This window comes from Jatropha curcas, chromosome 3 (genome assembly GCF_041381405.1).
Source record: "Jatropha curcas cultivar XTBG-Jc1 chromosome 3, XTBG_Jcur_1.0, whole genome shotgun sequence".
In the NCBI taxonomy this organism is placed as follows: domain Eukaryota; kingdom Viridiplantae; phylum Streptophyta; class Magnoliopsida; order Malpighiales; family Euphorbiaceae; genus Jatropha; species Jatropha curcas.
In genome coordinates, this window is record NC_143153.1 from 6,419,000 (window position 1) to 6,433,061 (window position 14,062).

General features: G+C 31.1%; 1 protein-coding gene across 1 annotated transcript; it reads left to right on the forward strand.

Annotated features, from left to right (window-relative positions):
• Positions 1–2,084: 2,084 nt before the first annotated feature.
• On the forward strand, positions 2,085–5,199 carry SCN1 (Immunoglobulin E-set superfamily protein). The gene is made up of 5 exons (XM_012225306.4): positions 2,085–2,807; positions 2,920–2,986; positions 3,658–3,876; positions 3,960–4,084; positions 4,687–5,199. The coding sequence occupies exons 1-5, from the start codon at positions 2,550–2,552 to the stop codon at positions 4,762–4,764; spliced, it is 747 nt and encodes a 248-aa protein (XP_012080696.1). The 5' UTR covers positions 2,085–2,549; the 3' UTR covers positions 4,765–5,199.
• Positions 5,200–14,062: the final 8,863 nt, after the last annotated feature.

A 14,062-nucleotide genomic window follows, 5' to 3' on the forward strand; every position in this document is an offset into this window, starting at 1 on the left:
CACAGGAATTAAGAAAATGATTGAAACTTATTGATTTTTTAAAAATACATAGTAGAATGTCCAAATTAACGCTTCTTAATATTAAAAACTCACCATTTAATTTCACTAGTTGTATCTCATATTAAAGCACCGCCATTAGAGTAATACTTCCATTACTTTTTTTCGTGCATTGATATAATGAAAAACTTTTAAGGTCTGTTTGGTAATATTAGCTGTTATAGTAGTTGTTAACTGTTTTAATAATTATTAGCTATTTTAATTGTTATTTAAATAGCAGTTAAAAGCAAAAATGTTCAGTAAAAATAACTATTTGATTGGCAATTAAACTTAAAAAGACAAAAAAAAAATTGAAATATTCACTTAATTATAAATAAGCTAAGCATTTTTTTTCTTTTACTATTAATTATAAATAAGTCAAGCGTAAAAAATAATATAAAGAAACATAAAAATTGTAAATTATAAGCTGTTAAAACTCGAGACAAACTTAAAACACTAAACACATAAATATAGCATAGTTTAAATATAAAATAATTGTTTTTGGACCGATGAATTGGAGTTGTCCATGATAATTGACTTGAACAATTTATCATAATATTAAAAGAAAAAACCCAGTATAAGCATCCATACCCCCACTTTGAATTCAGTCCCACAAATAATGTGATAATGGAACTGTAAAAGAAATGTCAATAAAAGATATAAAACGCTAAATGTTAAGTGAGATAACGTTTTAGAAAACACTCTCTTATCCACTCAAAGCTATTTAAATGTTAACAAACACTATAATACAGGGAAATAGTATTTTGAAAGCTAATCTAAACGCTTTTGTCGAATATACTCTAAGTTATATGTGTAGTCAACATGTTAATTTAACTAAAATTAATAGTGATAAAAAACAAAAAATAAATGTAAAAATAAAAATAAATTACACCTAATAAACAGTAGTAAAATTAAATATATATATATATATATATTAATACACCTTCAAAAATCCTGAATGTGGATTTTTGAACAAAGTAAAATGCTGATTTAAGAGCAGTAATTGCATTCACAGAGAGAAAGCTGCTCCTACAAAATATATGCTTTGATAGAAGGAAAGTGAGAAGAAGCTTTAATTTCTTGACAAGATAGGTAAACAAAAGAGAATGTGAAACAAGAAGGTGAAACAAGGGTGAGTGGCTCTGCTCAGTGAATAGTACAAACTATTATAAACATCACACACAATTACACGAATGCATTCTTTTGCCAACTACAAAAGCGATTTTCAATAATATAGATAGGTATTTGAGAAGGAACACTAATAAATTCCCGATAATAATCTTGGTGTAAAGTTCTTTTTTATGTATATTTATTACTCTTTAAATTCATTTTAATTTTCTAATTATCAAAAATCGACAATATCTCCACTGTAATTTGAATTATCTATTTATTGAAAATTTCATTATAATCATATTCTCAATAACTAAGCTCATCCATCAAGCAACCATAAATATACCTTATAAACTCAATCATCAACATTCCTATCTTATTTATACAATAAGGAAAATTTTTTACCTACACCCCGTATATGAGTGGTCTTATACCAAGCCAATCAAAAAAAAATTTTTTAATAAGTAATAATGTTTTATCTTTTTTGTTAATGTATAGTAAGAAATATACTCGATTGAATCAAAACACTATTTATAATTAATTTGGTATATAGGAGGACTAATAGACTGAACATTTTCTATACCAGAATATCTCTTTTTGGAAAAAAAAAATTTAAAGAAACCAAGGTAAAATGTATATATAGAAATGTAACATTAAAGAAACCAATTTTAGTTGAAGCACTTAAAAAATTCAAAAGTTTAAATTGGCACACACACATATACACACACAAGTGAAGGGAGGGACCACTAAATTCATGCATGGCTATCATTAATTAATTTATAAAACAAATAGGACCACTTGTGATTATGAAGCTACTATATATCAATGCTACCATACCACCATTTGCATTCAATTTCAAGCTCCTTTTCCTTTTTTTTTTTTTCTTTTTGTTTTTGGAAAGGAAGCTCCTTTTCTTTACTTTTATATATATATATATATATATATATATATAAAAAGAAGGAGTCAAAGGTCTCTCCTCCTCAATCTTAGGCTGTGTCTACTTTGATACTTATCAAATACTAACTTTTGTTTCGGATCACCACATGACTTTTTCTTAACTTGACTTCCCAAGCTACCCATTATCTCTCTCCCTCTCGAAAGATTTCAACTTCCATCAACAACCCACCAGGAAAAACAAACCCAGTTTCTCTTTTGTCTTCTCTTCTCTTTCTTTTTTTGTGGGTCTTTTTTATTTTTATATTTTTGTTGTTGAGGTTTCTTACTTTTGACAGTAGAAGATAATTTTGTTTCTCCTGTTTTATTGACATTAATTCTCTAATTATGAGTTCCTTGATTAATGTTGTTCTTCCTTTGTACATAATAACAAATTCTTTTGTTTAACCTTTTTTTTTCTCTGATTTTTCGAGTTACATTTTTTTATTTTTTAAGTTTTTGATGATTTGATGTCCTTGGCTGCGGGAGCTGTGGCAAGTTCAAGTAATACTAACATGGGGCTTGATGACAACAAAAATGAAGGAACTTCTGAGGAGAAAAAATTGGGAACAAATGTGGGAGATGGTGAAGAAATAGACAATCTGGGGAGACAAATGAGTGAGGCTTCTGTTGAAGTTACTGAAGATGATGATGAAGAGGAGGTTGGAGGCAGCAAGATTCATCTTGGTCCTCAATGTCACCTCAAAGAACATCTTGAGAAGGACAAGGTTTTTTCTTTTTCCTTTAAATTTTCAACTATTTAATATTTTAATTATACAAATATGTATATATATGTGTGATAATAACGGTAATGTGTTAGTGAACTCTTTATAAGTACAGGATGATGAGAGCCTCAGGAAATGGAAAGAACAGCTTCTTGGGACTGTGGATTTTGAAAATATTGGAGGTAGTTTATGTTATTAGATGTTGCTTTTCCTCTTTCCCCAATCAAAATTTTATGATTGTATTAGAACTTTTTGGTCTTTACAAGGTCTTCAAATTTCCACATTGTTTCTGTTTGTTTTGATTTTGCCAATTTTGATGTTAATATATTCATGCAGAAAGTTTGGAATGTCTTTCTATAGAAAATTCCTATATATTGCTTCTTCTATTTTTTTTTTTTTTTTTTTCAATAGTAGTTAAAAGATTCCTATATTTTATCATATAAGGAAGTCTTTGAACAACAATTGCCAAAGACTTTCCTTTACCCAAAACAAAGTTGCAAATTTCAGCCTTTTACTTGTAATTGTAGCTAAAATTTTACAGCAGAGGATTGTCCTTTCTGGCTTCCCTTTGCAACGTAGAATTGTTTAATTATTGGTATGTGCAAAATCATGAATTTGCTAGACTTTTTTCCACCCTTATAAGAACTATTTATTCCCTTGGAGGGAACTATTCGAAACTGTCAAAATTATCTTTTCCATTTTAACCAATGAATTTTGGCTCAATGATGCTGAGTCGTCGTCTCCAGGATTTTGAGTTATGAGTTTGAATCCTATTACTGCCTATTACCGAAAAGGGTTTGTTCCATCTTATGCATTCTTTAAATTGGGTTTTTTTTATTATGATTTACTGCAGAAACTGTTGAACCAGAAGTGAAAATTCTTAGTCTGTCAATCTTATCTCCAGACAGACCTATCATTGTCCTGGATGTCCCTGAGGATGGAAAACCTAAGGGCTCATGGTTCACACTGAAAGAGGGCAGTAATTACAATTTAATGTTCACCTTCAAAGTCAACAATAACATTGTGTCTGGCCTCAAGTACTTCAACACTGTCTGGAAAACTGGCGTCAAGGGTGAGCTATCTGTGTTCTAATTCATACTAAAGGCTTATGCGTCAAATGCTAAAATATTTTGGTTGCGATGTTTCTTATTTCAGTTGACAGCGCCAAAGAGATGCTCGGGACCTTTAGTCCTCAAGCAGAGCCTTACACACATGTTATGCCAGAAGAGACTACCCCATCGGGCATGTTTGCCAGAGGAACTTATTCTGCAAAATCAAAGGTCAGTTTCAGCAATGAAAACACTTCTATTTTTTATGAAGTAATGATATTTCAGATGTTATCTCATTATAGTAGTTTAGACAGAGTGATGCAGAAATTAAGGATACCAACTAACTGCCTTTAAACTGATAAATACTTTTCAATTTTAAGTCAAAATTTTGTTTAACATTTGCTCCTCTAAACAATTCTCTAAACCAAGCTCCATGATATTTCTTAACTCATTTTCCCAGTTTCAAACATGCTTTCCATCTTAAGCTGTGATGGAAATGATGTCAGATGTATCAAATGTCTCACTAACCTTCTTATGAATGACGATATCTATCCAAGGTAACTTGAACTTCTGTATGAGATATATGTGGTCCATCATTGAATTATTGAAAGTATGCTTGCCCTTCTGTATGAAATGTATGTGGTCCATCATTGAATTAATTGAATGTATATAGGTGTTCATCCGTACTTGGCTAAACGCGAGTATTTTGTGTACTTAATTCTTGAAGTAGCTTTAAAATTTTCTCACTTTCTAGATATTATATGAATTGTATCATAATTGGGCTTAACCTTCCTTTTTTTTTTTTTTTTTTTTTTTTTTTGTGACTTGCTCAGTTTCTTGATGATGATAACAAGTGCTACTTGGAGATCAACTACACCTTCGACATCCGAAAAGAATGGGCTGCAACTTAAAAGAACTTTTCAAGAACCACACATACACATCTCCCTTTCTTTCAGTTGATGTCTGCCTTTGTTAGTTCCAACATTTCCCTTTTGGACTCTGTCTGATTTCATTACTTCTGCAGTTATATTAACATCTGCAATGGAGATGGAGAAAATTCAATTGGTAATGCTTTTAATAAATGGAGAGCTTAGCCTGCTATCTTTTAGGTACCTTTTTTTTCTTTTTATCATTTGCAGATTCAAATTCTGATGAGCAGAAGCAAAGTCACCAGACTGTTTATGAGCAGGTTGAGCTCCATTTATTTAGTTGATAACAAATCAATGGTATTATTAGGACTATTGAGGATATTAGAAAGCAGTGTAGCGTTGATTTTGTTTGATTTATTGATTATATTGTACCTTTTCTTTATTAAAATGCTTTAGCTATATGCTAAAGTTAGCTCAGACTACTTCTACTCTTCTTTTTGTTGTTATTTTCTTTTATTTCTTTTCTTGCATGATTTTTGCTCTTCCAAGGTCATTCTTCTTGTTTTCTTGTGAATCCTTATTGTACAAGCCCGCAATCTGAACAAATCAGCGCATACACCCTAGTACATGTTCCTCGGCCCTAAGGACATCCCCAAGAGCTGGGGATTCAGTGACATTTCTGATTGGTTGTCTTGTGTTTCTAATAAGTTGTTTAATTGTTGGCATGTTGAATCATATGCATAATGGCCTGGTTTAGATCGATCCTAACCAGCTTTTGCCAATTGTTTTCTGATTTTCTGACCTGTACACAAACTAAGCACATACCTACTAATACTAACAAGAATATGCAGAGTAAGTTTATTTCCAGCTCACAATTCCTGGTTCCATAAACCGACTATGTAGTGTTGGGGATACCGATGGTTTCAGACTAGCTCCTGATCTTAAAATTTTAAGGGTGGGATCGAAATCAGGCACCCCGTATATAAGTTCCGGTCCAGTTCAGGATTAGTATTTTCAGGCCAATTCTGATTCGGAATTTTATCGGTATGATTCCAAAGAACTGGAGTCATAGCCACTTTGGTTAACCCCATCAAGACTGAATGATTTATTATTAACTTGCACTGGTATAGTATCATCTTAACCTAAAATGATAAGTATCTTTAAACTTAAATGAAAAATATAAAATAATGAGTAATTTTGTGCTATTACAAGAATGTTGTAATTACATGTTACATATAAACTCGAGTTAGACTCGTTTATTGAACGAATTTGAAAAATAGATTCGAGTTTGACTCATTAAACTTGTTGCATGAGTTTTTTGAACTAAATTTTGAATAATTCATAAATAACTTAATTCATTTATAGCGCGCAATCATATAGTATCCTAATTTATAACATAATATAAATTACGTAATGATGTATGATATTTGTATATTTTATGTAAAATCATAATTCAAATGATATTTGTATGAATAGAGAAAACAATAATTTGGACAACTCCAACCTGAGATAGCCTTTCAATTATCACTAACCAAGTTTTGAATAACAATATTAAAGATTTAATTACATTTTTTTTTAATCTGAACTTACGGGCAGATTATCCAATTACAATTAAATAAATGATGATGTATTATAATAGTATGAAAATAAAATGGCAAAATGCATAAATTACTTTTTAACGTTACAAAAAAAATTTTATGACACTCTCAACTTTTATTTTGATCTATTTGGCACTTTAATTTGCAAAAATTTTCTATTAACACTCTAAATTTTTAAATTTAATTCAATTAAACACTTATTAAATGGTTGAAAAATATGAAAATTATTGTTCTAAAAATTATTATAACCACATATTTTGTATATAAAAACCAAAAGTACCATAAAACTATTGTTCTTAGTGTGAAGAGGTATTTGATGTAACCGAAATTCATAATGATAGAAGCATATTAGTTCTCTCATAAAATTAAGAATGTCCACTGTGGCGTTTGAGTTATTTATAAGTACGTATGATTACAGTTCAAAAGAAAAACGATATTTCATTTATCCAAAAAAAAAAAAAAAGAATATTTCAAAGTGTCAATGGTGGATTGGGTACTGAACGGGAAATAAAAAGAAAAAAGAAAAAAGAAAAAATATCCATCAAAGGTGCAAATGAAAGACCACCAAATTAGAAAGACTTGGAACGAATCAGGTTGAAAGGGAAGTATTAGCTGCTCGATAGACACCTCTCATCTTCCTACATTTTCAATTCTTCTGCTTTCATAGCTTCAGTTTGATGTGTATATATATACGTATTGACTTCCCCTTTCAGCGTAGCTTTTGCTACACATTATTAACAACCACCAAATCCATTTTCAAAATATGCATAAAAACTTATATCACCTAACCTTTTCAAATACTTGATTAACTTCTTAATCAACTTGTTAACTCAGCATTAGATTTTCCTTTTCTTTTCTTCTTCTTTTTCTTTTTCTTTTTCTTTTTGTTAGTTCACACTCCCGTTTCCACGTTCATAGCAAGGGGTGTGCAAAACTATCAACCAAACCGAACCAACCCATTTTAGTTCGGTTAAGTGTTCAAGAGTGATTCGGTTAATCAGTTCATTCGGTTTGAACCGAATTCATTGTCCGGTTCGAGTCTCTTGCACAAAATTCATTGATAGGGCTTAAAATCAAATCAAAATGGCTAAAATCGAATAAAATGGACTGGACTGACTGATTATATTTCAGTTCGGTTCGATCTATTATAAAAATGTTCATGTTTTATTTTATGACCTCGGTTCGCTTTGGTCTTAATCCAACTAACCTTTTGCTCACCCCCTAGCAAAGGATATTAGTGAGGTATGTCAATTTCAGTTCGGTTGGAGTGACACTTCATTTAGCATGTTATTCGCTTTCAATTATCCAACTGTATACTGAGTTTTCTTTTATAATAGTAATTTCTTTAAAATCAGAACATTAATCCCGGGATTAGTTAAGCTACTGATTCGGTTTAGTGGAATGTAAAGAGACCCTTAACCGAAAAGCACGGATTTAGCTGCTTAATTAATCCTGCTGATAATTATGTTCATTATTAATTAATGGTAATTAATTAACAAGAGTCATGTGCAAAAAATCAATATCTTAACAACTGATTTGGTTGGTTTCGAAATTGTCTTAATACCTTCCTGCCTGGAGTTCAGACAAATCCCACCTGCCTTAGTCAATCACAATTCCTATATTATTCTAAGCCCATTTGACCTCAAATTTCCATGAGCTCACATGCCTCCTAAGCCAATTTACCTTTAACAAATTTATAATATTCATAATAATATTTTTAGTAATCAATTTAGTTGACAAGTAATTAGCTAGTGGATTTAATTTATACTTCGTTCATCAAAATTTAAATTTTAATATCAAATTATAAAAAATAATTTAATATGCATGTCAAAACTAATACATAATATTATAGTTGTGTTCGGCGATAATTTTTTAAGTAACTAAAGTTTTACGCTACTTTTTATAGTAGCTTTTAAAAGTTCAGATAGCGTCTTGTGAAAAGTTAATTCATGTAATATTTAACTCTACTCAAACAGCTAATAACTAAACGCTACTAAAATAATTAATAGCTATTAAATCAGCTAATTTTGATCGACACACTATTTATTAAAGATGATATAATAATATTTTTCAATTCACCGTTTGGACGCTATACAACGTCTTACTCTAAATCACAGAAGCAAAGTACTATAATCATTAACTTTGACGTAAAAGAAAAAGGATACACCCATGTTTGATTTGGTGAGCAAAATCATAGTTTCGTGAACCCCTTAATAATAATTGGTTTAAATGTTATAATTTCAATTACTTTTTAGCAGAAAATAGAAACTTTTAGTTTTAACCCCTGAATATTGTTTTTTTTTTATTTTAGTATTTGAATTATTTTTGTTTAAATTAAGTGTTAGAATTGAAAAAAATTATAATATCATCCCTGTAGTTTACGAAATATAACTAATCCGTCACTATCTTTTTTAAAACATATCAATTTGTCCCCTTTTTTTTTTTTTTTTGCTTCCGCTAGGTTCTTGTGTCTATTTTTTGCATATTTTCCGTTAAGTCAACAAGAAAACACATAGGTCAAAGGAAAGATACTAAAATATTATATAAAAAAAATTATAGTACAGTCCTTATAGTTTGAAAACAACTAGTCCATCTTTGTATTTTTTAAAAATAAAAGAGATATTTTTATCATTTCATAAGGTACTTAACAGAAAAAATATAAAAATAATTATTTTGTTTCACATTTACAATAAAATGAATAGTAATAGAGAAAATAAAATAAAAAAGAAAAACAATAATCTAAACAAATGAATGAAATAAAATGATGGGATAAAAATAATTATTTTCATGTTTGGATGAGAAATACCAATAAAATACACTTAATTGTAAAAATTTATTAGTTTAAATATCTAACCGATAAAAAATGAAGTCGAGATACTAAATTGAAGAAATTGATAAAATTCAAAAAAACATTAATCCTTTTTAAAAAAAAAAAAATAAATTTGTAATTTTCCTTGATGATTAGTGTTGCAGAATGTGTCGGTGGAGTGAGACAGGAAGGAAAAACGATGTCGTGTCATACAGTGGTGGGGAATAGGGAATGTTTGGATGTGTGTAGTTGGCGAAGTTTCGTCTAAAACACCAAATTCTGGTTGGCCGGAATCTGAAGGTGGGTACCCACTATTGACCCTTCACAATTCAGAAATCCCCTCCTAATCCTTTTTTTATTTTTCATTTTTCTCGTTTTCTGTCGCTTTAGTTATATTATCGTATCAAGAGATTTTGGGTTCTCTCCTTGAGATTTTCTAATTTTGATTTTTTTTATTTTTTTATCGCTAAACAACTTGGAAAACAATCAGAAGATTGCTTACAACAAAATAATAAGACTTGGGCTTCTTCTTTTTCTTTTTCTTTTTTTTTTAAAATATTTTTTCAAATAATTTATTTTCTACTAGTTAGTTGTAATATTAAAAAATTTAGTAAGCCTTAATGAAAAATATATAATATAAGAGATAATTAATATTGAGTCTCTCAGTTACCATCAAATACACTAGTTAATCATCATTTTTTCCGCAATACATTTTATATCTCTAAGTCTTTTTCCTCATCTAACCCTTTAGTTCTTCTATTCATTTTTTTAAGGTTTTTTACCATTAATTTGTACTAAATGAACCAAAACACCCCTAATTGAATTAAAACTAAGGAATTTTTATTGCCACTTATCTCTCCTCATTGTTCTCTTCCAAAACTCCCACCATTCACCTTCACCAACCCCTCATTGCAATTGATCAGTTTTGTATTCAAATCAACCGCAAATATAAGGAATTGGTTGCTAAATAGACGTGGCGACCGATTTGCAACAGACATGAATTGGTTGCAAAAGTGCTTGTTGTAAATAATTTTGCGACCGAATGACTAAGCGGTTGCAAATTGTAAATATTGGTCGCTAATTTTCGTCGTGTTTTCTGTCTGGAAGCTTGTTGCAAATTGGTCGCAGAAAGTGTCGATCGCAATTATGAAATGTGGTAGCAAATTGGTCGCAAATTTTTAAAGTGATTGGTTGGTGATCACAAATTTAAATTTAACGGTTACAATTTGGTTACAGTTCGATAGCCAATCGGTCGCAAAATATAATTACAGACAAAAAAAATAATTCAATACCATTAAAAACCATAATTTTTTCACTTGTCAAAAATCGACATATATATACATCACAATCACAAGCATCATCATCAAGATCACAACACAATAACAATGTAAGAATGAAATTGTAAATGTAATGTACTATACAAAATATGAAAAAATTACGGAAAGCTAAAAATGTCCGAAATCAAATCAAAATGGCCACTACTAGGCCTCTAACTCAAACGCATCTCCAAAGTTAATATTTTTAATCAAAATGGTCCGAAACAATAAAATTAACACATACAAGTTTAATTTTAAGGGTTACTTTAGTTATAAAAATATAAGCTACACCGGCTACATCACAAGACAACAAAAGAATAAGATCTAAAGGAGGAATCTCCAACATATAAACACCTAATCGGAAGCTAGCTGCAAACTTTGAAAGCCAATCCGTATACATATTAGCCTTGCAAATTAGCTTTTAAATATAGGTACTTCTTCAATTCGCTTAAATAAAAGAATCCAACCAATGTGAATGATTTAGATTCAGTCAATTTCGGTTTCAATATAGTTGATGGATATAAATTCATATTTAAATCTCTTCCCCACATATTCAAAAAATACTAGTCGATAACAACTAATTACATATCCATAATAGCTTATTATTAAATTAAATATGTATTTACTCTTAATAAATACATAAGCTAATTCGGGGGATATTTTTCATTGAAATTTAAAAAAAAAAACCCTAACCTTACCCTGTATTTCCATTTTTCTGTTATAATGAGTTCAACTACCATCAAAACCAGACGATCCTTCATTTCTTTTCCTTTTTCTTGTAAATAAAAATAAAAATACTAACTTGGAGAAACTTTTAGCATTAACATTTCAATTATAATTTTCAGCATATCATATACTTAAAATTAATAAGTGATAAAACAAAATCAATAGGCGAACTACCTGACCAGGAGAATGAAGGGCTTCTCTGGCGACTGGCGCTACAACAAAGAGGAGAAGGAGGCGGCTGGAAACGGCATTGCAACGAGAAAGCTGGAGAAGAGAAGCTGCTACGCTCACGCCCAAGGCGACAAAGGGGTTATAAAGTCCTATTTTTTTGTGACCGAATTTATTATAAAAAATGGTTGCAATTTTTAATCATGCGATGTCATTTTGTTATCAGACAAATTGTGACCGACTTGCGACCAAAACAATCAGTTGCAAAAGTATCAGTCGCAAATCAGTCACTAATCGCTCGCAAATCGAAACCTAAATTTGGCATTGAACTATAACACGCAATTTTACAACGGACTATTAAACGATCGCACATCCATCACAAATTCTATCGCAAATTCATCGCAATGGAGTCACAAAGTGAAAACCAAACTAGTGGGAGTTATTTGCGCTAGAATTAGCGACGGATTTGCTAGCGGTAGCAAGTCCATCGCTAAATTTTTTGCAATTTGGTCGCAAATCCATAGGTTGATATTAAATCTCTGTTACTTCAACAATGATCGCAACTAGTCGCAATATTACGATCGATGGTCACAAAAATCAATCGCAAAAGCGCATTTTTTTGTAGTGTGTCACGCCCGACTCCAACCACTAAAGGAATTGTTCGCTTGGATCAAGCCAATTTCATCTCATACTGAATTGGCAAGACTCACACGGTTTTGTCCTATAGGTGAAATGGGAAACTTCCCAAGAGTTCACCCATCCTAGGATTTCCGTTAAGTGAGCACGCTTAACCATAGAGTTCTTCCAACTCTCCACGCCATTCCACCAAAAGGCGCCTCTGATAATTAGTTTTTCCATTTTCGATGTATGATCCAATTCATTCATGTGTCTTGCATTCCACTACCTATAGCTAGCCCATCATCCTATAAACTAGCCAAGAGTTTTGCTCTACCCCGCCCTCATAGGATCGCTTTGCCAGGTTGGGATATCACAGGCCCACCAGCTTCTGTGTGGTTCGTTCTCGAACCATACATCTACTAAAAGGAGTCCGGCTTTGATACTAATTTTCACGCCCGAGTCCAACCACCAGAGGAATTGTCCGCTTTGGATCAAGTGAATTCCATCCCATATTGGATTGGCAAAACCCGCACGGTTTTATCCCACAAGTGAAATGAAAAACTTTCCAGGAGGTCACCCATCCCAGAACTTCCATTAAACGAGCATGCTTAACCCTGGAGTTATTCCAACTCTTCAAGCCATTCCATTAAAAGGTGCCTCTGATGATTAGTTTCTCCCTTTTCGATATATGATCTGATTCATTTCTGTGTCTCACATTCCACTACCCATAGCTAGCCTGTCATCCTAGAAGCTAGCCAGGAGCTTTACTCTACCCGCCCTCTTTGGATCGCTTTGCCGGATCGGGATGTCACATCTGATGAGTTAAGTCGATTTCGTCCTAGTACTTCATTGGAGATATTTTCATTTGATTTTTTTGTGAGTTTTCTTCTGTTTGTAATAGATTTTATTAGTTTTCCCAGCAATAATAATTATTAGGACTTTAATTAATAGAGACATTTTTTTTTTGTCGAAAGGGTTTTAGGTTGTTTTAGTGTTTGAAAGCGGGAAATATGAAGTGAGGCTCAAGGATGATAATGTCTACAAAATTAAGTTTTAAATATTAATCATTTCATCGTTGCAAATATAATAATAAGATTGCCTTATGTTGCAAATATTATATTAAAAATATAACATTGTATTTTACTGTTTAAAAATGATAAATAATCATTTTAATAGTTAAAAATATATTGTTTAATTTTTTAAAAATTATATATATAAACAATTTCAAAAAGAAGTTGTAGATGAAGGATCATCTTGGTCATTAAAAACATGTCTCTCACGGTTCACTACGCTTTTTTGGTTTGACTCATAACAAGAACCCCAAAAAATGAACAGAGGGATTAAAGGATTGGACGTAAACAAGACAAAAAGAAAGGATTGATCAGTATATTTAACTATAATTGAGGGACTCAGTAGTAATTCTCCTAATGTAATCAAATTATTTCAGGCTACGTTCTGGTTTAATGTAATAAACTATATAATGAAATAAAAATTACATTATATAGTTGATTGTCTTTTCCTGCAATAGTTGATCTGTTGACATTGACTTTAATGTTTTACATGCTACGCAGGTACAGGAGCCCCGTCTCACGGGCTTGCTTGTAAGCTTGAAAACCGGGTAAGGAAACTGCCTGGTTATTTACCTAAGGTTATGTTTGAATGTTTTTTTTTTTTTCACTTTGTAATATAATGAGGATTACAATTGTTTTTACCCTAACTTAAGATAGTGTCGTTCCATCCAAAAACTTATATAAATCTCATTTCATTACAATCTCTAAAATGCTAAACTCTAATCAAACTCAACCTCAAACATGGCCATTAGTGGCAGAGAAGTAGTATAACAAGAAGATTAAGCAGAATAGCGCATAACTCTATTAATATTAGGTGATAGACATTATGGTAAAATTAAATCCAATATCATATTTGAAATTCACATATAAAGTGAATGGTGACATATATAATTGCCACATTAATAGCTTTTGGCTCAAATATTTTTTTTTTTTTTGGCGTTAATAATGATATAGTGGTGGTTGAGGTGGTGGTGGTAAAAAAGTGGTAGTTATAGAAGTGGTGTGTGCTAATCACATTACATATTCACAAACAAA

What these genes read in the sequence shown, in the direction of transcription:
- SCN1 (XM_012225306.4), top strand. Translation starts at nt 2,550, where the DNA reads ATGTCCTTGGCTGCGGGAGCTGTGGCAAGTTCAAGTAATACTAACATG. An exon ending in GGATTTTGAAAATATTGGAG is followed by an intron (nt 2,987 to 3,657) that starts GTAGTTTATGTT and finishes GATTTACTGCAG; the next exon opens with AAACTGTTGAACCAGAAGTG. An exon ending in CTTATTCTGCAAAATCAAAG is followed by an intron (nt 4,085 to 4,686) that starts GTCAGTTTCAGC and finishes TGACTTGCTCAG; the next exon opens with TTTCTTGATGATGATAACAA.